The sequence below is a fragment of the Magnusiomyces paraingens genome (assembly GCF_902498895.1).
Source record: "Magnusiomyces paraingens strain CBS 517.90 genome assembly, contig: contig3, whole genome shotgun sequence".
NCBI classification, from domain to species: domain Eukaryota; kingdom Fungi; phylum Ascomycota; class Dipodascomycetes; order Dipodascales; family Dipodascaceae; genus Magnusiomyces; species Magnusiomyces paraingens.
Window position 1 is genome coordinate 887,878 of NW_022474069.1, and position 25,031 is coordinate 912,908.

Sequence of the window (25,031 nt, forward strand, 5' to 3'; positions counted from 1 at the left end):
TTGAAAACTTTTAACTGAAATTTCAACATCTCTTATAATTATTATAATAATAATAATAATAATAAAACAAGAAATGTCTTTAATGCCTTGAATGCGTTTCAGCGATTTTTATTTTTTATTTTTTATTTTTATTAATAATTTCTTCCATTTCTTCCTCTTCCTAAACGCATCATCATCACACTATATTTCCTGTTACTAATAATCTTTCATCACTTATAAAGAACGCCCATTATTATCATTATTATCATTATTATTATTATTATTATCACCAATATTTATAATTTTTTTTTTTTCCCTTTTCCCTTTTACCTTTTTTGGCTATTTTCTCGCTAGTAAAATTTGAACCCCGTTTGCCTTATAAGACTTGATAATTATCAATTTTTTTTTTATTTTTACATTTAATTGTTTTTTTTTTTAGCATATCTTGGATCTTTCAATATGGAGTAAATAAAAATTTCCCCTTGTTTTTTTTTTTTTTGCTAATTGTTATAATTGTTATAATTACTATAATATATATATATATATACTACAACTATTATACAAAATTTTTTTTTTTTTAAAGCTAATTACTAAAAACTATCCTTTCTTATTGTTCAAATAAACTAAATGCAGGAACACCCTCGGTGCATCTAATACTCTAAAATTTAAACCCGAGTACCGACCTTCTATTTTACCTCTTCCCCTCTAAATCGGTCACGGAACTTGAATCCTTAAAAAAAAAAAAACCAACCCCTAAAACCAACCCTAAAAACACTCATACAAAATCTCCATCCTTATCCCCACCTCCACCTTCATCTTCATCTTCATCTTCATCTTCATCTTCATCTCCACCTCCATTTCTATCCCCACCCAACCCCCGCAATGCTTATTATTTGCTACACAATTATGTAAATTATTATTACCAAATCACAAAAAAAAATATATATATATATATATATGTAACAAAAATTTAATGTAATGTAATACAAAATAATAGAACCGAGGTCTAAAATTTCAACATACTCATCTCTCTCCATCCCCCCCCCCATTATGGACAACCCGCCACTCACCACCCCACCCCACCTTCACTCCACCCCCACCCATTTTCGATTCCAATATAAAAAGGTTTATTCAACACCTCTAATTTTTTCTCTTCTTTACAATTTAACATATCTCCCTCTCTCTTCTTTCTTAAAGAAAATATCTTCCTACTAAACCTATTAAACCTACTTATTCATTTATCAACTATATTAAAAAAGAATGACTCATCTTAATACCTGGCTAACTAAAGCAACCGGTGTTAGAATTCCCATCATCCAAGGAGGCATGATGTGGGTTGGTAAAGCCGAATTGACTTCGGCTGTCGCCAATGCTGGTGCACTCGGATTCATAACAGCTTTTGCACAGCCGTCTCCTGAGGCTCTAAGCTTGGAAATCCGCAAATGCAAAAAACTCACAGACAAACCCTTTGGAGTTAACCTTACCCTATTACCTTCTATCAACCCGCCAGACTATAAGGCATATGCACAGGCCGCTTTGGACGAAGGAATCCGCATCTTTGAAACTGCAGGAAACCCTCTCCCGGTTTTTAAGCTACTTAAGGACAATGGAGCTGTGGTAATTCACAAGTGCATCAGTATTCGTCATGCCCTTCGTGCCGAAGCCCTTGGTGCCGATGCAATTAGCATTGACGGCTATGAATGTGCCGGGCACCCTGGTGAGGACGATGTGACAAGTTTGATTCTGTTGGCTAAGGCAGCCCGAGTGCTTAAGATTCCATACATTGCATCCGGTGGGTTTGCAGATGCACGCGCATGCGCCGCGGCTTTTTCCATGGGTGCTTCCGGGGTTAATATGGGCACACGTTGGTTGTGCACCGTGGAAGCACCCGTTCACATGGCAGTCAAGGAGCAAATCACCAAAGCCAAGGAGACGGACACACAGCTGATTCTGCGGGCATTCCGTAACACATCGCGTGTGTATAAGAATGACGTGTCAGTGGAGACTGCCCGCATTGAGCGGGAGAAGCCTGGCGTCAAGTTTGAGGACGTGCGTGAGCTGGTGGCTGGTGCTCGTGGATCCACAGTATACTCGACGGGTAATGTGGAAGCTGGTGTGTGGTCTGTAGGACAATGTATTGGAGTTATTGATGACATTCCTACCTGTGCAGAGCTTGCTTCTCGTCTAGAGCGTGAGATTATAGAGATTTTGACTGAGACTCCAAAACGGATTATTGTGGAGGACCGTGATAATAGTTCGAAGCTTTAAAGTAAATTTATTTTTTGTATGTATGTATTTTATTGATTAATGAGAAGAATTTTTTTTTTTTTTGTCTATTGAATGAAATTAAATTAAATTAAATTAAATTAAAGTAAATGAAATTGAATTGAGTTGAATTTTTCTTCTTTTGAGAGAAGATTTGCTGAGTAAAACAGATTCTTTTTTATTTTTTTTTATTGTGTAAAAAGTATTGAATTATTATATAATTATTATATTATATAATATAGATTTTAAATGAATAATTTAAAGTTTGTTTTTTACATTACAGTTTTTTTTTTTTAATTTTTACATTTGAGTAAAACTAAAAAAATAAAATAACCTATAAAAGTATTTTATAAATATTATTACATCAATGAATCAATTAACACGTATATAAATATAAATATATATATATATATATATATAAATGTATTTTATTTTATTTTTTTATTTTTTTATTTTATTGTATTTTATTGTATTTTAATGTTATTTTCTTTTCTTTTTTTTAAAAAGAAATGACGGAGGAGATCGCCGCAGCCTCCGCCTAATATCAAGCCATGAAATGGGTAAGCACTGGGCGGTCAATAGAACGTTTTTATAAAAACAAACAAACAAACAAACAAAAAAAGATATATGTCTATATAAAGAAAAAGAAAAAGAAAAAGAAAAAGGGGAAGAGAAGAGAAGAGAAGAGAAGAGAAGAGAAGAGAAGAGAAGAAAAAAGACCAAAGGAATACAAGCGGAGTTTTATTTTATTTTTTTGGCATCATCTTTCAAATGGTAGTAGAAGCAGCAGCAGATGTAGCAGCAACAGCAGATGTAGCAGCAGCAGCAGAAGTAGCAGCAGCAGCAGAAATAGCAGCAGAAGTAGCAGAAATGGTAGCAAAATAATAAAAAAAAAATAGCAGCAGAAGCAGCAAAAAAACATCAGAAGCAGCAGCAGCAGCAGAAGCAGCAGAAGCAGCAGTAAAGGCAAAGAGCAAAGGGCAAAGGACAAAAGACGAAAGGTAAAATGTAAAATGTAAAAGACAAAAGATAAAATTTTAAAGAGGCAGGGAATGATTGAAAAGTAAAAAATAAAATAATATAAATAAAAAATAAAAAAATAAAAAAAAAAAAAAAAAAAAAAAAAGGGCCAAAAGTCACAGAATTCATAAAAGTCATAAAAGTCATAAAAGTCAAGTATTATAATTAAAGTATATAACGTTTAATCGTGTATGCCTGTCTGTCTGTCTGTCTGTCTGTCTCTCGAAATGTGAATATGTGGTGTGCGAGAAGAAGACACAAATAAAAAAAAAAAAAAAAAGAAAAAAAAAATTTGGATATATTAAGGCTGGCTTTTCTCCCGGTTTTAATCTTTTTTTTTTTTTTTTTTTTTTTTTTTTTTTTTTTTACTTTTATCAATAATAATAATAATAATAATAATAATAATAATAATAATAATAATAATAATAATAATAATAATAATAATAATAATAATAATAACATCAACAACAATCAATAAAAATCAATAAAATCAATAAAAAAAATTAACAAAAATTAACAAAAATTAACAAAACCACTCAAATCTCTTCTTTCTCTTTTTATTTTTATTTTTATTTTTTTTTAAAACTTTTGATTGTTGTTTCTCTTCTCTTCTTATTTTTTATTTATTTATTAAATTCATGTCCTATCATATCCCTTCAGCAGACTTGGCTGTTTTTGAACCAACATCTACAGCTCCTCCTGCTTTCTCCCAAATGCCTTCAGTCTCAGCTCCAAGTCATGGCCCTCATGGTGCATACCCAAATCATTCGCCCATGGGATTTGCATACCATCCAACTACATCTAACTCTACTGCTACTACTACCTCTACGGTCCCAATGACCTTTTCGGGTTCTACCGCGTCATCATCATCATCATCGTCATCATCATCGTCATCATCGTCGTCAATGAATGGACATCCTCATATTTCTCCTGCTCTTCCATCCTCTCAAACTTTCTCTTCTCAATCATCTCAATCATCCCAATCTTCTCAATCACCTACTCCACATATTCAAAACCCAAACTACAGTTATGCAGGATACCCAAGCACATCTGCCTCACTCGGCTCTGCTCCAATCGTGGTTACACCTACCACCAACTCTGCGGGGCCACATCCACAAATGTACATGTCTCATCATCATCATAATTCCCAAGCTTCATACGTTACAACCTCAGGCCCCACAGTTCCCACTTATGATGCATTTGCGCCGCCGCCACAACATCAACAACAACAACAGCAGCAACAGCAACATCAAAATAATAATTACCCTCATTATCATGCCGCCAATTCTGCTCCAGCCACTATTGATCTTAGTAGTCCCCCAATTTCTGCTCTTACTTATGAAGCTGCTGCTACTGCCACCTCTTCGTCTACACCGCATCCGTTTGACCCTAGCCTTACACGTCAACAGCAGCCGTATTCTAGCGAGCTCAAGTTAACTCAACCGGTTTATACCCCAACCACGGCCCCATCGTCTACTGGAGAAACTTTTGCGTTTGGAGCATATTCTACTTCGGCATCTATGGGGGATATCAACAATAGTAACAGTAACAGTAACAGTAATCACAATCGTAATCATAGTCGTCATAATCGCCATCATTCTCATTCTCATTCTCATTCTCATTCTCATTCTCATTCTCATTCTCATTCTCATTCTCATTCTCATTCTCATCATCATAATAACAATAACAATAGTTTTAGTCATAATCATAATAGTAATAGTAATAATAATAGTAGTAGTAGCAACCCAGTCACAGGCGCTCCAACCTTTTTAGCATCGACACCTGCAAATCCATTGACTTTACCTGCAACTACTGGTCTTACAAGTCACCATGATCACACCAACATGTTTGGTGCTCAAAATTCGCTACAACAAATATCCACAGTTACATCATCGGCAGGGTTTGCTGCAATTCCGGCCCATGCTCAGCCACAGCAGCATTATACGCATTCTCCACAGCAGCAGCAACAACAACAGCATTACCAATATTATACTCAATATCCAGGAGTACCTTCTGGAATTGCGCCTAATGATCCTCAGCAACAGCAACAGCAACAGCAACAACAACAACAACAACAAGCCCAATCTTTCATATCATATTACGGGGCTCCGATGTCAGTTCCAGGGCTTGGAGCACCCATGGCTCCAACATTAAGTTTAAGCAGCAGTGCACCTGGGCTTGTTGGAGTTTCCAGCAGTGGCACGAGCTCTTGTGGTAGCTCACCTGGTTCTAGCCACAGCCATGGGAAAAAATCTAGTTCTAGTCGGCGCAAAAAGACAAGCAGCAGCGGCAGCGGCAGCGGCAGCGGCAGCAATGGCAGTAATACGGCGGGCGGGAGCGGGAATACGGCACCGGCTCCAAGGAAACGTACGACTAGGGCGTGTGATCAGTGTAACCATTTGCGGACCAAGTGCGATGGAAAGCAGCCTTGTGCACACTGTATTGGTAAGTTTTTTTTTTTCTTTTTTTCTTTTTTCCTCGATTTCTATTGTGTGTGTGTGGATTTTTGTTGAAAGGTTTGTTTGTTTATTTGTTTGGCTATCTGTTTGTTTGTTTGTGCATATATATATGTACATGCGTGCCTTGTTTTTTTTATTATTATTATTATTATTATTATTTTTTAGCGAGCCGTATTGGGATGACAAAAAAAAAAATAAAAATAAATAAAAATTGTGTGGGCGCAGGTAACGAAACAGAAAATTTTTTATTAAGAAAAAAAAAAAGAAAAGTTTTTTTTTTTTTTTAATTTTTTTTATTTTTTACCCTTTAACCTTTGTTTAAATACAAAAGAAGAAACACCATATTTACTTTTATTTTAGAAATAGAAGAAGAAGAAGAAGAAGAAGAAGTTTTTTTTTTTTTTTTTGGTAATTAATAATAACTAACATTGATATTTCTAGAGTTCCATTTGGAATGCCAGTACCTGCGAGTCCCACTAAAACGTGGTAAAGCCAGTATCACCTATATTGAATCTCAACGTGAAAAGATGCGCCAACAACAATTATTGGCTAACAAGCAACAGTAATTATATATATATATATATATATATATATATATATATGTAAAAGAGATTTTAAAGAGATGATAAGTTATAATGATGATTTCATGAATGAATAAATAATTTGTGTATTTTATTTTATTTTATTGTTTTTTTTTTAATAAAGTTGAATTATTGAAGGGGTTTCTATTGAAGCTGGAATTACTCTTCCGGAGTATAAATTCCAGGTTTTAAATTTTCTTTTTTTTTAAAAAAAAAAAAAAGAAATTATCATTTTAAAACAATTGTGAAGTTAAAGTGGAATTTATTAAATAATTTATATAAAGAAGAAGAAGAAGAAGAAGAAGAAAAAAAAAAGTTCAGGGCAGCAGTATTTTACGAGGTTAAAAAAATTAAAATAAAATAAAATAAAGAAAAAGAAAAAGAAATCATTCATTAATTATATATAATTAATAAGCTGATCACTTAAGTGATCACTAATGATGATAAATGTACTCCTTTGATTCGTATTCAACCTAATATTATATTTTTGTGGGTTTATTAAAGTGAGATATTTTTTTAATTATCACTACAACAATTCTAACTAAAGGGGGTTTCTTTTTTATTATTATTATTTTATTATTATTTTTAAATTAAATTATATTTAAAGTGGGTTCGACTACGCCAGATAAATAAAATAAATTTAACCGCTAATTTTGATTATAATTTACCTTAATTAAGTTAAATTAACAAACTTTCTTTCCTTCGTTTTATTTTATTTTTTTTTTAATGTCAAATTTTTTTATTTTTTTCCTCTTCTGGATACGGCTCTATCAGATTTATATGATTGAATGACATCAGTATAAAACATTATTTAATCTATAAAGATATAATGATTCTTTCAAAGAAAAAAAAAAAGAAAAAGAAAAAGAAATTGTAAATTGTAAATTCTTCACGAAAAAAAGTTTTTAAAACAATAAAAAAAAAGATACATCATCATTTTCCTTATTATCAATATTTATTTTTTATTTTTTATTTTTTATTTTTTTATTCTTTCAAAAACAGATTCGCACTTAAGCGAAATCAAAGATTTTTTAATTTATAAATTATCATATGCTTAAAAGCATACAAAAAATAAAGAAATGTGGAGACTATTAGATCAAAAAAAAAAAATTAAATTAAATTAAATTAAAAACAAAATTCCCGCTTTATTTCCCGGGAAACACGGGCAACAATGATTGATGCCTTGCCAGGTAAGGCATCATTGTGCTTTTTAGAAATATTATAATCATCAACTTAATATATATATAATTATATAAGTTGTACCTCGAAAATTCCTACAGCTTTTTTCCATGACGCAAAATTAAGAAATAGAAAATAAAAATGGAAATTGAAAATAGAAAATTGAAAAATAGAAAATAGAAAATAGAAACAAAGATAAAGATAAAGATAAAAAATGACACCAAAAAAAAAAAAAAAAAAAGCTTCAATTTAAGCAGGGTATATCAGTACATTCATGGGAACACCGAGCGAAGCAACGGCATCAGGATCTAACAACGTAAACAAATTGTTGTTGCTGTTATTATTATTGTTGTTGTTATTGGTAATGTTTTAAGCAATCAAAGGACAAGTACTAATGGATCATCATATCCATGAGTCCAGCCCTTTGTCCCTTTTTTCTTAGACACCCTTCCCCCAAGTAATGACCAATGTTTGTTTGAGCGCGCGCGCGCGCATGCTCAAATAACTAGTTAGTACTACCAGGTGCGCATTATTATCAATAAACAATGTAATAATATCAACCCTTAAAGGTTTAGTGGGGAGAGAAAAAAATTTTTTTTTTTTATTTTGTTCAATGTAGTAGCAGTAGCAATAGCAGTAGCAATAGCAGTAGCAATAACAGTTGCAGTTGCAGTTGTAGTTGTAGTTGTAGTTGTAGTTGTAGTTGTAGTTGTAGTTGTAGTTGCAGCAGCAGTAATAAACAAAACCTTTTTGAACTCATTTCAAGGTTGTTTTGTAATTTCCTACCATTCTAACAATGCAAGTAAATGAACAGATTGTTTAAGTCAGTTTTCATATTAGGAAATAAACCCACATTGAATAGAAAATATAGAAAAAAATATATATTTTTTTTTTATATTTTCCCTATATTTTCTATTTTTCATATATATAAAATAATAATAATTTCAAAAATTCTTTCTCCCTTTCTTACCCGTTTAAAAACATTTGTAGCTGCATGCGCGCACACCTGCTCCCATACTTTTTTTTTTTTTTTTTTATTTTTCATAGACGCAGGGAAGGTACAGACGACAATAATAACAATGCTCTTCTAATTTGTTTGTTTTTGGCGAAATATTTTTCTGTTGCTGCTGCTGTTTTTAGTATGAAGGCTTATTTCCTGTCGCGGTCGGTTGCTGGTTACTTTACTTTACTTTACTTTACTTTACTTTACTTTACTTTACTTTATTTTACTTTATTGTTGTCCAAAAAAAGGTTTATTTTTATTTTCTTTTAATTGTAAAGACCTATAAAAAAAAAAAGAGGTCATTTTTACTGGCCAAAATGGAAAGAAACACCAGAGTTAAAAAAAAAAAAATTAAAAAAATTAAAAATTATTTTTCAAAAAATAAAAAAAATAAATGGGGTTTAAACTTGAAATAACTTATCTGAACTTTTTGTATATATATATATATTTTTTTATTGGGATTTTTCTTTGCAACTGCCTACCAAGGATTAATATCTGTTGCTTTTGCTCTCAGGTTTTAAAGTATATAAAAACTTGTAATTTGTGACTTTTTGGCTTCTTCTTCTTCTTCTTCTTCTTCTTCTGTTATTGTTAGTACTTCATCTCTTCATCTGCCTGTGTCTCTACTGCTACTAATACAGTATTATTTAACATCGATGATTGAACGTCTTGCATACCAAAGCACCCAACCGCCCAACTTTTGATAAATGCAAAAGGGTCTAGACCCGTAAAAAAAAAAAAAACTTTTCCTAAAGCGCACTTAAGAAATCACAACTTAAATATGTCTCTGGTGTAGAAGTTTCTTTTTTTTTTTTTTTTTTTTTTTTTTCAAAGAAAATGTTAATTGGAAAATACGCGAGATGTAAAAAAATAAAAAAACAAATAATAAAAAAATAATATTTTTTTTTTTTTTTTTTTGGTATAGTAGTAATCTAACAAAATCAAAAAAAAAAAAATAAAATAAAAAATTCACCGATTGTATGATTGACGATAATTATTATAATAATTATGATTGACCATGATCATGATAAGAAAAGGGCAAAATTACTAAACCATGCAGAATGTTTCGGCTAAGTTTTAACCATGAAGAAAAATACTCGGTTTTAATTTTTTTGATCAAAAATCAATTTAAAGTAAAACATAAAAAAAAATTTAAAGACCTAAATAAACAAATAAGGAAAATAGTTTTTTCTTTTTGTTTATTTTTTTTTTTTCAACAAAGAAATCTCTTTCAATGAAAAAATGAAAAAATGAAAATAAAAATTTCAATCAAGATGAAAAGAATTAAAAAATTAAAAAAATTAAAAAATTAAAAAAATTTGTGGAATTAAAAATTTTTTTTTTTAGAAAATCCAATCATCTTATTATGCTACAATAAAAAAAATTACACAAAAATTACACAAAAAACAAAAACTATCCAGCCGTACACCACATGCATAAAGTCTAAATTATATTTATCCAAATATTCTAAGTTTCAAGTTATATCTTTAACTGTTATTTTTCATTATAAACCTAAACCTTTATTTCTCAAGTTTCATATCACATGACAAATTATATTACCCTAAACCTAGTGAAATTTTTCACTTGTTCTCTTTTCTTGCACGGCCGTTGACGATTTTCTCAGGAAAAAAAAAAAAAAAAAAAAAAAATAAGCACAAAACCTTCAATTTTTTTTTTTTTCCTAACCACCACCACCATTTAATCTATTATCACCATCACCATCACCATCACCATCATCATCAACCACAGACCATGTATGTATTTTTTTAAAAAAAAAAAAAAAGGCCAAAACCTCCTATCTAACTATTACCTTTCTTTCTATTTTGCATCTAATTTTTCTTCTAGGTCAGATAATCCCCCTGAGCAGGTCCCGTCACAGGACAACACTACCATCCAACAACAACCCCCACAGAGCAACCCCAGCGACGACCAACAACAGCAACAACAGCAACAACAGCAACAACCCTCAGAATCATCTCTTGCTGATTTAACAATAACAACAACTGCAGATAACAGTCCGTCAACCCTCTCTTCAGAAAAACCTATTCCTACCGGCCCAGCTAGCTTCAACAATGCCTCTACAACAAACCCCCCGGCATCCAATGGTAACAACTCTAACGGCCGTCGCGGCCGATCTCGCTCTCGCTCAATGTCCCGCTCTCTCTCCCAATCCCGCTCTCGCTCTCGCTCTCGCTCTCGATCGTGGTCTCGTTCACCTTCATATACCCCTCGCTCCCAACGTCACTCATCTCACTCCCCAGCAGGCCGCTCCCCCTCATATTCTCGCTCCCGCTCCCGCTCCAGATCTTGGTCTCGTTCCCACTCACCTTCATACTCTAGATCTCCCTCAAGATCCCTCTCTCACTCTCCTGCTCGCGGAACTAAAACAGACAATGGCGGCCGTGAACGCGAACGCGACCGTGAACGTGAACGCGACCGTGAACGTGAACGCGACCGTGAACGTGAACGCGACCGTGGTGGCCGTGGCCGTGACCGCGAACGCGAACGTGAACGCGAACGCGACCGTAGACAACCCTACCGCGAAAACCTCGTTAAGGTTGTTGTCGATAACCTGACCATGAGTATCAAGGAAGAACATATTCGCGAGATTTTTGGCGGTTATGGGCGCATTGAAAACGTCTGGTTTATCAATTCGCGAGCTCGTCGTCTCCGCAATTTGCGTGGATACTCTTGCTACATTGTCTACCAAACTCCGGCAGAAGTCACCCGTGCCATTGCAAGCATGGATGGCGGTATGATTGATAATAATACCATCACTGTGGCCCGTTTCTTGGGCTCCACCAGTAATGGTGGCAGCTCTTCAAAGGGAAATAACGAAGGCAAAGATAATAATAATAATATTATTAATAATAATGATGACCAGCAGGCTGCTGGAGGTTCAAAGAGAAACCGCAGAGGCAGAAGACGCAAAAATCGCAGAGACCGCAGAGATCGTAAAAGCAAAGTCGACACTTACAGACCTAAACGTGATGGCAATGGAGCCCCCACTGGTGGAAATGGTGCACCCAATGACGCTTCTAGATCTCCCTCGCCAAACCGTGATTACTCTCCGGCAGATCGCAGTCGTTCGCGCGATCGCAGACGTCGTCGCGAAAGCCCGAGCCCTGGAGGATATAGTCGTAGCCGTTCCTATACCCCACCACCTCGCCGTTCATCTAAATTTTAACAATAAAGATGATTATAATGATATATTTACAAAACAAGTCTTTTAAAAAAAAATAAATTAAAAATAAAATAAGTTTTCATATATATATGCATATATACATATAAATAAAATTAATAAATGTTGGGTTTATTCTTTTTTTCTAACTATTTACAAAAAGGACTGCTGCTTGGCCCCAATCTTGGCCATCGAAACAGCCAACAACATACGGTAGCGCATGTCACTCGTCTCATCAATCGTGGAAATTACCACAAACTTGCCCTGTGCCCGATCCTCTGGTGCCCGCCAAAACTCGTGCCCTGGAACGGCCTTATTACGCTCAGACGCTGGTGCTGCACGACAGCGGCCTGCAACAGACAAATAAGTTTTCGACGACAACAAACTGTCCCAGCCCAGCGCATAGATCCGGTCAAGCCCGGGCCAGTCAAGACCGGCCACAGCCCGAGCGCGCACCAAAACTACCTGTGGCAAATCTTTACCCTCTTCACCCTTGTCTTGGTCCAAAAACAGCGTATTGGTATCATCTTTAACCATGGAAGAGTCTCCTGAATACACACCACTCGAATTGCCAACAGTCGCCAGGGTCGCACCTGGAATCTGGTAACGCGATTCAAGAATCTGGACAAGATTGCTAATCGAAAAGGCTTCAGGAACAACCACAAGAGCTCGCCGGAGCTTCCCACCTTGTGCATCCACTTTCATGGCCTTCACAAGCCCTGCAGCATAAACACCAAGAAGTTTTTCTCGCTGAGGTTTACTAAGAGCTGCATATTCCTGAACATGTTTTTTAACACGCTCATCATTCACCTCACCTACAACGTCAAAAGCGTTCTGCGTCATTTCCGGCAAAATGCTACTCACATCGTAATCAGTATTCTCCAGGGTATCCAAAAAAGGGTTATAAGTAACAAAGTAACTGCACACATCTCGTGGAACTTGACTCTTCACTTGTAAACTCTTGTTGCCGCTGTTACCACCGTGATCATCCAGCCCCAATCGCAACATGGGTCTTCCAGAAATCCACCCTCGTTTCGCCGCCTCCGCTTTGAGCCGGCTCGATGCTGTTGACGACTCCAACAGAACCTTCAGAGGAATAAATGCTGGCGCCGTTTTCTGCACCCATGCGTTGCGCCACGCCACAACGTGGTCCAGTAGCAGCTGCGCCGGTGGCTTGGCCAACGAAACTGGCCGATGTCGTGCAACCTTCCGCGTCTGTTTCACCCGACTGTGCACCGACTCCACTGGCAATAGCGTGTCTGCCTCATCTACAGCTATCGCGTATACCCCATGCAACGGAACACACGCACGGGCTCCAGACGAAAGCAGGTCCAGAAGTCGCGCAGGCGTCCCCACCAATATGTGAGGCCCCGGGTGTTCCCGTAGCTTGTCCTCCTGTGCCTTCTCCCCAGCCTTGTCTGTGCGAAACACAGCCTGCACCACCTGTGCAGGTTCCAGTCCAGCCCCGTCAATTAACTTCTCAAACACCACCCGGTACTGTTCCGCCAGCGCCGCCGTCGGAACAACCAACAGATTCGTAACTGATGATAAACCGTTATTTTCTCCCTGTTGTCTTAACGCGGGTGGGGCCGTTGTGTTGAGCATGTATAACGCTGTTGCTAGTGTTTTGCCCGTTCCAGCCGGCGACTTGACGAGCAACGACATATCCGAGTTGAGTAGTGCAAGCATATTTCGCTGAACTGTGGTCGGCCGAGAGACTTCAGGGAATGCTCGCTTTAATGCATCCACAATGGCAGGTCGGATTTGCAGGTCTTCAAACGTCTTTGCTTCTTTAGGATCGATCTTGATGGATATCCCGTCCTCATTAGCCTTGGCCTGCTCCATGTCCTGGTCCAGTTCGCCTTGAACTCGCTGAACTATCTTTTCTTTGCGTGTTGAAAATGCCCGCCGCATGCACCCGCAGGCTGAAACCGGACTCCTCAGTCTAGATAGCAGCATGGTTATGGTATTGTTATTGCAGCGTGATTTAAAATACTGGTTTATTTGGAGTAACCAAAATCTCCAGTGAAAACTTGATGAAAAAAAAAAAAAAAAAGAAAAAAAAAAAAATTGACAAAAAACCCCAACCCTGATTTCCTTAATTAAATTTAAATTTAGCTCCCATAACTATTTGGTGCTGGTCCACCCCGCCGCTACAATTAAAAAACGTGTACGCTGGGACACTCCAATTTTCTTTCTCTATTCCTTTTACTATCCACAACCTTATCCTTCCCCCTCCAAAAAAACTAGCAATGTCGGAACTTTCACAAGTCTCGGACCCAGAACCTTCACATAACTTTCTTGCTAGCTGTGTCTGGTTCTTGTGGCGCCTGGTCGTGCGTCTCATTAGTTCTATCACCTACTACTTCTTTTCTCTCTTGAGTAAGCGGCTTAACGTCACACTCAAGGTATCTTCTCTGTAAGTTTGTTCCAAATTATACTTTGCTCAATTGCTGACTTTTTAAGACTCTTTATCTTTATCCTCTTTGCTCTAGTAATATGGGCCATTATTCGCTACCGTTACTTGACTACTTACTCCCGGCTTCCACCAGAAGTCCTGCGGCAAGAACCTAAAATTGATCTTTTCATGGACTCAAGCCCAGACCAAGACTCCAAGTCGGGCTTTTCCACTTATCTGGAAGACTTCTTCAGTGCAATCAAAATTTTTGGATACCTTGAGCGTTCTGTTTTTCACGAACTAACCCGCCAAATGCAAACTTACAAGCTTGAGCCCGGCGAGGTTTTCCCCATGAATGGCGAAAATGACTTCTCTGTCGTTGTTGATGGTACCCTTCAAATCTTTACAAAGTCAAAGAACCCTGACCTTGCAAGGCATTCGTCGACCGGGTCCACCACCATAAATGGAGAATCATATGAACTCGTCAATGAAGTGAAACGAGGAGCTCCAGTCTCTTCTCTTTTCACTGTCTTGCTTTTGTTTACAGATAGCCTTAAAGCATCGTCAAATGACCCTGCCCGCACTCAGCAATTTAATGCGTCCGCAACCACTCTTAACCAAAATTTGTCACAAGATTTCATCTCAGATACATCTTCGTCCTCAGACGGGTTGCTATCGTCGCCTTCTAGAATGAACCTTTCCGACGCCCAAATCCCCATGGATGCTGGTGACGCCGCACGCTTCCGGTTCCACCTGGCTGGTACGGTTGCACGCGCCGTTGAGGAAACCACAATTGCAATGATACCCAAGCGCACATTCCATAAACTTGTCTCAAAGTACCCCAAATCTACAACCCATATTGTTCAAGTTATATTGACGCGCCTTTCTCGTGTCACATTTCAAACAGGTCACAACTACCTGGGCTTGACTCCGGAAATTTTCGAAACTGAAATTATCTTAAATAACCGCGCAACATATGAGCTTCCACCTTACCTTCGTGACCTTGCAGTTAAGGGTATTAATGAGTACCTGGAGGCACATCCAGATAGCAAGGAAGAAAGTTTTGTTTATCTTGCTAAGGACAAGTCTTCACGATACAACATTCCAAACTATTCCAATGCTCAATCGCGTCAAGTCAGCTTACAACTTAATCGATCGCATCCAGGTGACTTACTGAGCAATGTTCCACTCTCTCGTACAGATTCTTCTTATCTTCAACCTGAAAATTTTGGTATTCCTTCCAAAAGAATCCCCTTTTCTGCTGATGAAGAAACTGAAGACTCGGCTCTTCGTGTGGCCGTCACGGAGTGCATTTTTAAAGTTCTTGGTTTAGACAACCAGGGATTAAAAACTGAAGATTACACTTCTGTTGCAGCTAGCCCAATGATGTCGGCTGTTGATGATCGCAATATTAGACATCACCGCAATTCTTTTAGTAACGTTATTACCAATCTTTCCAAAATTGAGGACTTGAGATCGGTTAATGATGACGAATCTGTTTCTTCTGTTAATCTTTCTTCACATGAAAATGCTCAGATTGAAGCTGCAAAGGATTTGGAAATCATCTATTACAAACCTGACAGCATTCTTGTTGAGCAGAATGGTGAGTCCCATGGTCTTTTCTTTGTCATTGACGGTATTCTCGATGTCGGCTACCGCGATAAACACAACAAATATCATGAATTATACACTGTAAAGCCCGGAGGACTTGCTGGCTTTATTGCATCCGTTTTATCTTCCAGGTCCTTTGTCGAGGTACGTGCCAAAACTGGAGCTTATGTTGGCTTTTTGCCTCAATCTACCATTGACCGCATTTGCGAAAAATACCCATTGATTTTATTGGGTATGGCCTATATGCTCACCTCAAGTTTGTCAGATTTGATGATTCTTCTTGACTTTGCTCTGGAATGGGTCCAAATCCCCGGCGGCCACATGTTGTTTAATGAGGGCGACCCGGCGGATTCAATATACATTGTACTCAATGGTCGGTTAAGATCTTTTGTGCGCGAGGGAACTAATTTGAAGGTTCATAGTGAATATGGTCAAGGTGAATCTATTGGTGAACTTGAGGTCTTGACGGCCTCCAAAAGACCTTACAGCTTGCATGCTATTCGTGAAACAGAGCTTGCCAAGTTCCCACTTACTCTTTTTGAAAATCTTGCAAAGCGGCATCCATCTACTACTATTGAGATTTCCCGAATTGTGGCATCTCGAGTGCTTAATAGACTAGGTGCTCCGTCACTTGAAGGCTACGAGGCTCCACCTTCAACCAATTTCCGTACTGTTTCTATTATCCCCATTACTGAAGGACTACCAGTTTCCGAGTTTGCCACCAAACTGTTTACTTCATACAAGGATATTGGCCACCAGGTATTTTCACTAAACATCGCCACAGTGCTTCACAAACTAGGTCGTAACGCATTCAACAAGATTGGTGGCCTCAAACTATCAGGATATTTGGCAGATCTGGAAGAACGGTACCAAACAGTCATGTATGTTGCAGATGTGTCAGTCTCCTCACCTTGGACTCACACATGCATTGCGCAAGCTGACTGCATCTTATTGCTCGCAGATGCATCTGCCCAACCTGATGTGGGCGAATTTGAAAGGTTGCTGGTAACGATGAAGACCACAGCTAAGACAGAGCTCATCTTTTTGCACCATGACCGATATGTTGTACCTGGCTCAACGGCCAAGTGGCTGAAAAACCGCATTTGGGTTAATTCGCATCATCATGTGCAAATGGATTTTGCACGAAATATGGATGACAATGAGAGCCAGCAGGTATATGGACGTCTTTCTGTGATCCGCAGCAAGGTCAAGCATATACAATCGGAGCTTATTACTAAATATCGCCGGCGAGGAATGCCAGTGTATGCAAATAATTATGTACACAAGAGCGATTTTGCGCGGTTGGCACGTATTTTATCAGGCCAAGCTGTAGGACTTGTGCTTGGAGGTGGTGGTGCGCGAGGAATCTCGCACATTGGTGTGATTCGGGCGCTTGAGGAAAGTGGAATACCCATTGACTATGTTGGAGGAACTTCGATTGGATCGTTTGTGGGCGGACTTTATGCTCGGGACTACGACATGGTTCCAATCTACGGGCGGGCCAAGCAATTCGCAAGCCGTATTTCGAGCTTGTGGCGCATGGTGTTTGATCTTACATACCCGGCAACATCCTACACTACGGGACACGAGTTTAACCGAGGCATTTGGAAAGCGTTTGGCGAGTCGCAGATTGAGGATTTTTGGCTGCGGTACTTTACTAACACTACCAACATTACCCACTCGCGCATGGAGATCCACCAGTCCGGATACGCCTGGCGCTATATTCGAGCGTCCATGTCGCTGGCCGGGCTGTTACCACCATTGACCGACAAGGGCAGCATGTTGCTGGACGGTGGGTACGTTGACAACTTGCCTGTGGAGCAGATGCGGTCCTGGGGTGCCAAGTATATATTTGCGGTGGACGTTGGATCGATTGACGACACGACGCCCATGACATATGGCGACACCTTGTCAGGGTTATGGGTTTTGATGAACCGATGGAACTTTTTCTCACGACACCCCAACGTGCCTAACCTTGCGGAAATCCAACAACGGTTGGCGTATGTGTCATCTGTGGGGGCACTGGAAAAGGCCAAGGCAGCACCAGGGGTGTATTATTTGCGACCTCCGATTGACAACTATGCGACTTTAGATTTTGGCAAGTTTGATGAAATTTACCGAGTAGGCACGCTCTACGGACACCAGTATTTGTACGATCTGAAACGTCAGGACAAGTTTCCACAGATTCCAGGAGCAGGGCTTTCTAAGGGGAAGCCAAGAAAGACGTTGAATCGTCGTAATTCTATTTAGAAAGTTGGGGGAAAAAAAAAAAAAAAAGTTGTTGTTTAGAAGGGGAGGGGGGGGGGGGTCATAACATCATCTATTTTAGAGCTAAAAAAAAAAAGTATTTCAAATAATAATAATAAAAAAAAAAGAATATCATTATCTTCGTGTTGGCGGGCTGATTAAAATAACGGAATCGCCACGAACAAACATCATTTCACTGTGTTTTTTTATAGACTAGATAAAACGTTAACAAAAAAAAAAATTGTATCTGCGCCACTCACCTTGGGCTCTTCATCACCGTCCTCAAAATATGTGATTGTCTCTTCAACGTTGCTCATGATGAGATTACAGTGAGAATCATATGCCTGAAATAAATAAATAATAAAATAAGAAAGGTTTGTGTTAGTTTAGTATATTAGACAAATAAAAAAAAAAGTTTCATTGTTTAAAGCATCAAAATCAACGTACGTGGAGTCTACCTTTCAGAACACGGCCAACACGTAACTTGACGGTGACTATTTCGTCGAGTGACAGACGGACCAAGTCAAAAGGTTCAGAAACTGTAGTTGTGGAAGGTTCTGGTTGGGTACTCAGTGTGGTGCTGCTCATTATGATATGAATATTTTTAATTGATGGTATTTATGGGTGGGTATGGTATATATATATATCACGGCTTTTGCATTTTGGTGCCCTTTTTTTTTTCTGCCATAAAGTTTTGGAGGTTTTGTTTTTTTTTTTTCCACCACCATTTTCATTTCATTTCTGTAAGCCTTAAATTTTTTTTTGTTTTTTTTTTTGGACTTTTTAAAAAAATAAAATAAAATATAAAAAATTACGTCCGGGTAACTTCACGTGATCTTTACATAGATGATTGGTTTCTAACTGTGATATGTGATGTGATGTGTGTGTATTTGTGTGTATCTGAAAGTTTCCACCACCACCACCAACCAAAAAATACGCTTTGAAAATTTTCAATCACTGCTGTTACCACCCAAGTAAGGCATTTTGTTTCTTCACCACAACCAATTTATCTCCCCATTTCTAGAGATCCAAAAGAAAAAAAAAAAAAAAAAAACCATATCTTCTCTCTAAAATGGCTTCGAGAACATCATCATCCTGTAAGATTCTCAGCAGAGGATTCCATGTGTCTTCGGTTGCGGCGCGCCGGTTACGTCCCGAAATCAAGCTGCAACCCCCCATTGTGCCCAGCATTGCCAGCATAGGTGTTAAGGATGACCACCCTCTGTGGCAGTTTTTCAGCGACAAGAAGTTTATTCGATCCAGTGAAGATGTTGAAAAATCAGGTGTGTACGGAAATTTTTATTTATTTATTTTTTTTTTTTTTTTTTTCAAAATAAAAAAAAAAAAACAATTAATTAATTAATTAATTAAAAAAAAAAAACAAATAAAACTAACTTAAACAGGCCGACCATGGACTATTCAGGAACTGCGACGAAAATCATTTGAAGACCTTCACACGATCTGGTACACTTGTGTCAAGGAGCGAAACGTGCTTGAGCGCGAGAGCCGCATCTACGCTACCTACGACCAGTCTGGTGACAGCAACCCCTTTGCGCAACAGAGTGCGCGTGTGCGCGATTCCATGTGGCGCATCCGTCATGTCTTGTCTGAGCGTCAAACAGCTTGGGAAAATGGACTGGCTGAATTTGCTGCCGAGCAGGAAGCAATCATTGCCCGATTTGAGGAGGATTATCTGGAGGCTGATGACTCACAAGATGCTGAGATGGAGGCCCGTCTCGAGAGATTTCAACTTGCATTTTACGGCATTGGCAACTCGCTTGAGCCTGCCGATGTTAATGAAAATGTGGTACGCGGTATTAAAAAGGTTGCTCAGCTCAAGTTTCTGCGCTTCCAATCGACATTAAAGGAGCAATCCCAGACTGCCATTGAGGGCCCCCGTGACATCAAGGAAGCCTACCTGCTGTTTTTGGCTTCCCATTCACCTGAGGGTGTCCAGGAAGCTGTTGACAGTATTGTTGAGCAGCGTAATAGCACTGAGGCTATTCCTGAAGCTAAGGACCAAGAAACTCTTGTTACTCTTCTTGAGCAATACAACCATTTGGAAGATGAGCAACAACAGCAGTAAATATAAAAAAATTGGTTGTTTTTTCTCTTTCTCTCTCTCTCCCTCACACACCCTTCTGTATATTTTGTTTGTAAATAATCCTTTTTTTGAAGAATAAAAAAAAAAAAAAAACATATCAACTCTAAATCAATCTATAAATCTTCTTCTGTTTGATTTCGCTTTAACTCGTCGATGCGAGCCTCACGTGCCGCCGTTTTGCTAATGGGTCCAAACCTCGACGGGGGGAACACGACATAGGTAGCCTTGGCAATGACGAGCCCTGTAGACACCGGGCCAAAAGTGTTTGAGTCTATAGAATGAAAGGTATTATCACCCTCGACCCACAGGTGGTTTGGGGGGATGACAGTTGTTGGTTTCGGGTAAGGTGCACGGGTAAGAACACGGTCACCTTGTGTAGCTAAAATGCGTTTGATGAGGACTTTTTCCGGGTCCTGGGGTGAGCGAAGCAAGACAACATCACCGACGCGCAAGTTTGGTGTTGCTGTATGAGGAGAAGAAGAGGAAGAAATTGAAGATGGAGATGGAGATGGAGATGGAGATGGAGATGAGGACGGGGTTGATACTGGTACTGGGGTAGTGCCACGAAGCCGAAACTTCCAGAGGAAAACGTAGTCGGACCAGCCAAGCGACGAGTCTGGATTAAGCGTAGGTTTCATTGAAATTCCTTCGATGCGGCCAATATGAGCTACGTGCTCTGTAAAAGTGATGGCGACTGGGATCCACGAGAGTCCCACCAAGACGACTTTGGCCGAGTACCTGAGCATTGTGTGGGGGTGTAAATGAAATAATGAAATAGAAAAGAATGGGAAAGTTGAGAAGAAAGGAAGAAAGAAAGAAAGAAAGTAAATAAAACAAACAAACAAACAAATATATATATATCTAAAGTGATTACTAGAATTAGAAAAAACTTTTTTATTGTTACGGCATTTCAGAAAGATAGAAAAAAAAAATCCTTGCGATAATACAAGGATATGATGGTTGTTGAAGATAATTGTTGATGGTGGTATGGAAGACAAAAAAAAAAAATGATGTGAGTAATAAAAAAATAAAACGGAGATCCGAGTCGGAATATAATTAACATGAATTTTTCAAAGTTACCCAAATTCGGTTAATTTTTTTAATATATAAAAAAAAAAGTTATTCTAATTAATTAAGGTTACCCAGTGTAACAAACAAACACCTATATATAGACATTACATATATATTATTAAATTATGATTTTTTGCATTTCAATCTTGTTTTCTGTTGTTTTCTGTTGTCTGTTGTCTGTATTCTGTTTTTCTGTTTTTCTGTTGTTTTAATTTTTTTTATTTGGCCTTTTTATCATCATCAGCATGGAGATAGACTCTGTTGTCACCTCCTTCGACCTCCTTGACAATTTCTTCCATCTTCTTGGACTGCTTCTTCCAAGTGTTCCGGTCATTCTTAAGACCGTCATTGAAAAGCTCTTCGTCAGGCCGTCTGTATGAGTTGCCAACACGGTCCCATAGAGTTGTGTACTGACCATAATTGTAGTTGAAATAGAGATGGTGGATGGTATGGCAAGCAGTACCATTTACAAATATATTGTTCATGATAAAGTAACCGTCATGAATCATGACGGTCCACATATTGACAAACACGAAAAGCAAAAGATATGAGATCTTGTGAAGGGGGAAGATGAAAGGGAAAAGGTGGTAAGGCACGGATTGAACAAAGCCATCAATGGGGTGGAAAGCATGGGAAGCAAATGGAGTGGAAACGATCCATTTGTGGTGAGGCTTGTGGAAGCGCTTATAAAAAAGTGGGTGGTGAAGACCTCTATGGGCAATATAGACACCAAAATCTGTAAAGAAGATAAAAAGAGGGAATTGTAAAATCAGGTACCAAAACGGGTAGTCCGAAGTTCGGAAATAAAGTTTTGAGTATCCATGAAGTTCGAGGGCAAAGAAAAGAGCAGTAAGGAAGGACATGACAGGGATAGCAGAGACAGCTTGGTAAACCTCCATGTATATTTGGTTCTTGAGGTATTTGGGGTGGTTAAAGGTTTCTTTATCAAAGACAGTAACATAGGCGAGCAAGGCAGTAAAAAAGTAAAGGATAAAGCCAAAGACGGATATGATAGTGGTCATAGAAAGGATCTGGCGGAACACATTGTCACGCAAAAAGAGAGACTGGGACACGTATTGTGAGGCTTCCATGAGGAAAGGTGCTTTGCCGTAGATTTCCGGAGATGATTCCTGAAAAAGTGTTGCCAGAGTGTGTGTTTGTAGCAGAGCTGATGACGAAGCATTGGCCCAGACTGTGTCGATAATGGAGTTGTCCACAACGGCCGGCGCCACGGACTTGACTTGCAGAAGGGTTTGAAGGAAAGGTGGTAGCTGAATTGTGTTGGGGAAGATGTTTGCATAAACTTTGTCGAAGACAAAGCTGTCGACGACTTCCAGGATAAGATCCATGATGGTGATTTGTAATGTGGGTAAATAAGAATAAACTTTTGTTTTTGTTTTTTGTAAAAAAAAGAAAGTAAAGGGTATTAATGTATGTATATATATATATATATAAAAAGGGTATTACCTGATATTTATATTCATCTAAAGAATATAAATATTAAAAGAAAAAAAAAAAAAAAAGGGGGTGGATGGTGATGAATCCAAGTTAAAAAATTAAAAAAAAAAAAAATTATATTAAACAACCTGGTGATGTGGGATGGTTTATATACAAAAATGGCTTTACTATGATGGTGTGTTTTTTTTTTTTTTTGTGTTGTGTTGTGTTGTGTTTTGTTATGTTATATTATATGCTGTGCCATAAAAAAAAAAAAAAAACCTCTCTGAGGGAAGATGTGGGCAGATCTGTTCAGAATAGCCGTGTCAGCGCTTACGTCAGCCTCGCTTCTAGCACGAAGACTTTCTTTCAAGGCTCGTTGCAAGCCGCCGTCGCATAGCTCGTATGTATCACGTGTGCTTAGTCATTAACTATTAATATGTTACTTAGATTAAAAAAAAAAAAAAAAAAAAAAAAAAGAGACTGAAAAATAAAACCGCCTGTTTTTTTTAAGTTGGCTGTAACAAATAAATAATAAATAAATATAAATTTAACATCAAAACGACAACGACATACACAAATGGCTTATATAACATGGATGAGATCCGGGAATTGAGGGAAGGACGGAAGAGAAAGAAAAAAGGCAATCAATCCATCTCAGATAACCAAAAAAAAAAATTGTATCCCAAAAAACTATGAACCCAAATTGTGGGGAATAACAGAATTTAACATAGACTATTATAATAATAATAATATAATAAGATTTTCAAGAAATGGATTTTAATTGCATGTCGTTTTCTTTTTTTTTTTTGTTTTTTTTTTAGCGGCCGTCGTGTTGAGAGCGACAGTCATGGCGTATTCAGAACGATCATCAATCAAAGATAAACCCTCTTTTGTCTTCTTTAAATATCAGAAACAAAAAGGTCTCTTGAAATTTTGTATCTTATATATATAGAAAGGGATTTTATGCTAGCTAATATTTATTGTGATACAGTATGTTCATATCTTGTTATTGATAATAATGTTTTTTTAATCTAATTTTTTTTTTCTTTCATTCTTTCATTTATAAAAAAAAACCCCTCCCTTTTGATATCCAGTTTCTAAATCAATTGCTTTTAGTCAATACGTTTATACATATTTTTGTTAACTCTTTTTATCTGGCTAAAAAAATAAAAATCAAAATTGAACAAACCCCCCACCCCTGAAACCAAAGTCAAGATTGGTTGGTTTCAGTTCCCACTATATATATATATATATATATTTGGGACTGCGTGGACGTAGTGGCGGAACAATGTTGAGAAATAATAGCCTGCGGGAATACTAACGATTAGCCATTATCACTATCATTAAAAGAATATGAGTCAAACATTAATTTTAAAACAATTTAATTGAAAAGAAAAAAAAAAAAAATTTTTTTTCTCATATATATGACTACTACGGATCAAACTTTTAAGAACCATCAATTGAGTTCCACATTCCTTGTTCTTCAGCTCAGCAACGTTGCTTGGTTTCTTTAAGAACCGCACATAATTATGTAGCTGAGCTAGGGGTCCAGCCGCTCTTTCTATCTCAACAACAGTCCCAAATATACCATTATATACCCTTATATAAATGTGGATTTGGCGTATATCTCCGTCTGAAGCTTTTTAATATGGTAAACCTGTTTTTACCAAGTAACTTTAAATCTACAAGTTATTTTCTAGTAACCAAATATACATTCCCCCCATATCTATCAAAATACAAGCAACTCTTGCTCATCTGGCTTGTGTCCCTCCCATCCAAACTCCATATAATCCCGATGGACGCCACTAAAGATCCCTCTTCCTCTTCTTCCTCACCCACCCTCTTCACCATCCTCTTTTACGCCCTCCCATTGTTTATGGTTCTCAAATCCTTATACACATACTTCTTTTCTTCTCCCAAGATGGTTTCCCCCGCTGCTCTTTCTAAAGCTCAAGCCCTCATTGACTCAAACAAGGTCTTTGTCGCTTCAAAGTCTTACTGCCCTTACTGCAAGGCTACTAAAAACCTTCTCAATCAGGTCGGAGTCCGCACCGCCACCATCATTGAGCTCAATGAAACTGAGGATGGCGCTGAAATCCAGGATGCTCTCGAACAAATCACTGGCCAAAGAACAGTCCCCAATATCTTCATTTCTGGCAAACACATTGGTGGCAATTCCGATATTCAGTCCCTCAACTCTAGAGACCAACTCGTCCCTGCTCTTCAAGCTGCTGGTGCCCTTTAAATAAAATAAAAATATTTAAATAGACGTTTTTTTTTTCTTTTTCTTTTTAGTTTTTTTTTTATTTAATTATTACTATTCAAACTTTGTGATACTATACGTTTATATATAAATATAGTTATATATATAAAAAGAAAATGGTAGTGAAATATATATATTTACATCACTTTTTTTTTCTGCTTTTTTCAATTATTAAAAAGTAACTTTTTTTTTTAAAAAAAAATCATTTTGTGGTTAAAAAATCATCCCCT

The 25,031-nt window shown here is 37.7% G+C and overlaps 10 protein-coding genes across 10 annotated transcripts; 6 read left to right on the forward strand and 4 right to left on the reverse strand.

Annotated features, from left to right (window-relative positions):
- Positions 1 to 1,239: 1,239 nt before the first annotated feature.
- SAPINGB_P003570 (uncharacterized protein) lies at positions 1,240 to 2,247 on the forward strand (the record flags this gene model as incomplete). Its single annotated transcript, XM_031998287.1, has 1 exon — positions 1,240 to 2,247. The coding sequence occupies one exon, from the start codon at positions 1,240 to 1,242 to the stop codon at positions 2,245 to 2,247; it is 1,008 nt and encodes a 335-aa protein (XP_031854178.1).
- Positions 2,248 to 3,977: 1,730 nt separating this feature from the next.
- Positions 3,978 to 6,289, forward strand: SAPINGB_P003571 (uncharacterized protein; the record flags this gene model as incomplete). Its single annotated transcript, XM_031998288.1, has 2 exons — positions 3,978 to 5,709; positions 6,165 to 6,289. The coding sequence occupies 2 exons, from the start codon at positions 3,978 to 3,980 to the stop codon at positions 6,287 to 6,289; spliced, it is 1,857 nt and encodes a 618-aa protein (XP_031854179.1).
- A 3,251-nt stretch (positions 6,290 to 9,540) lies between these two features.
- On the forward strand, positions 9,541 to 11,673 carry SAPINGB_P003572 (uncharacterized protein; the record flags this gene model as incomplete). Its single annotated transcript, XM_031998289.1, has 2 exons — positions 9,541 to 9,560; positions 10,332 to 11,673. The coding sequence occupies 2 exons, from the start codon at positions 9,541 to 9,543 to the stop codon at positions 11,671 to 11,673; spliced, it is 1,362 nt and encodes a 453-aa protein (XP_031854180.1).
- Positions 11,674 to 11,820: 147 nt separating this feature from the next.
- On the reverse strand, positions 11,821 to 13,626 carry SAPINGB_P003573 (uncharacterized protein; the record flags this gene model as incomplete). The annotated part of the gene is made up of 1 exon (XM_031998290.1): positions 11,821 to 13,626. One exon carries the CDS (start codon positions 13,624 to 13,626, stop codon positions 11,821 to 11,823), a length of 1,806 nt encoding a protein of 601 aa, XP_031854181.1.
- Positions 13,627 to 13,919: 293 nt separating this feature from the next.
- SAPINGB_P003574 (uncharacterized protein) lies at positions 13,920 to 17,926 on the forward strand (the record flags this gene model as incomplete). Its single annotated transcript, XM_031998291.1, has 2 exons — positions 13,920 to 14,086; positions 14,134 to 17,926. The coding sequence occupies 2 exons, from the start codon at positions 13,920 to 13,922 to the stop codon at positions 17,924 to 17,926; spliced, it is 3,960 nt and encodes a 1,319-aa protein (XP_031854182.1).
- A 132-nt stretch (positions 17,927 to 18,058) lies between these two features.
- Positions 18,059 to 18,511, reverse strand: SAPINGB_P003575 (uncharacterized protein; the record flags this gene model as incomplete). The annotated part of the gene is made up of 3 exons (XM_031998292.1): positions 18,059 to 18,136; positions 18,184 to 18,267; positions 18,371 to 18,511. The coding sequence occupies 3 exons, from the start codon at positions 18,509 to 18,511 to the stop codon at positions 18,059 to 18,061; spliced, it is 303 nt and encodes a 100-aa protein (XP_031854183.1).
- Positions 18,512 to 18,995: 484 nt separating this feature from the next.
- Positions 18,996 to 20,009, forward strand: SAPINGB_P003576 (mitochondrial 54S ribosomal protein uL29m; the record flags this gene model as incomplete). Its single annotated transcript, XM_031998293.1, has 2 exons — positions 18,996 to 19,206; positions 19,327 to 20,009. 2 exons carry the CDS (start codon positions 18,996 to 18,998, stop codon positions 20,007 to 20,009), a joined length of 894 nt encoding a protein of 297 aa, XP_031854184.1.
- A 131-nt stretch (positions 20,010 to 20,140) lies between these two features.
- On the reverse strand, positions 20,141 to 20,773 carry SAPINGB_P003577 (uncharacterized protein; the record flags this gene model as incomplete). Its single annotated transcript, XM_031998294.1, has 1 exon — positions 20,141 to 20,773. The coding sequence occupies one exon, from the start codon at positions 20,771 to 20,773 to the stop codon at positions 20,141 to 20,143; it is 633 nt and encodes a 210-aa protein (XP_031854185.1).
- Positions 20,774 to 21,316: 543 nt separating this feature from the next.
- On the reverse strand, positions 21,317 to 22,447 carry SAPINGB_P003578 (uncharacterized protein; the record flags this gene model as incomplete). The annotated part of the gene is made up of 1 exon (XM_031998295.1): positions 21,317 to 22,447. The coding sequence occupies one exon, from the start codon at positions 22,445 to 22,447 to the stop codon at positions 21,317 to 21,319; it is 1,131 nt and encodes a 376-aa protein (XP_031854186.1).
- A 1,886-nt stretch (positions 22,448 to 24,333) lies between these two features.
- On the forward strand, positions 24,334 to 24,783 carry SAPINGB_P003579 (uncharacterized protein; the record flags this gene model as incomplete). The annotated part of the gene is made up of 1 exon (XM_031998296.1): positions 24,334 to 24,783. The coding sequence occupies one exon, from the start codon at positions 24,334 to 24,336 to the stop codon at positions 24,781 to 24,783; it is 450 nt and encodes a 149-aa protein (XP_031854187.1).
- Positions 24,784 to 25,031: the final 248 nt, after the last annotated feature.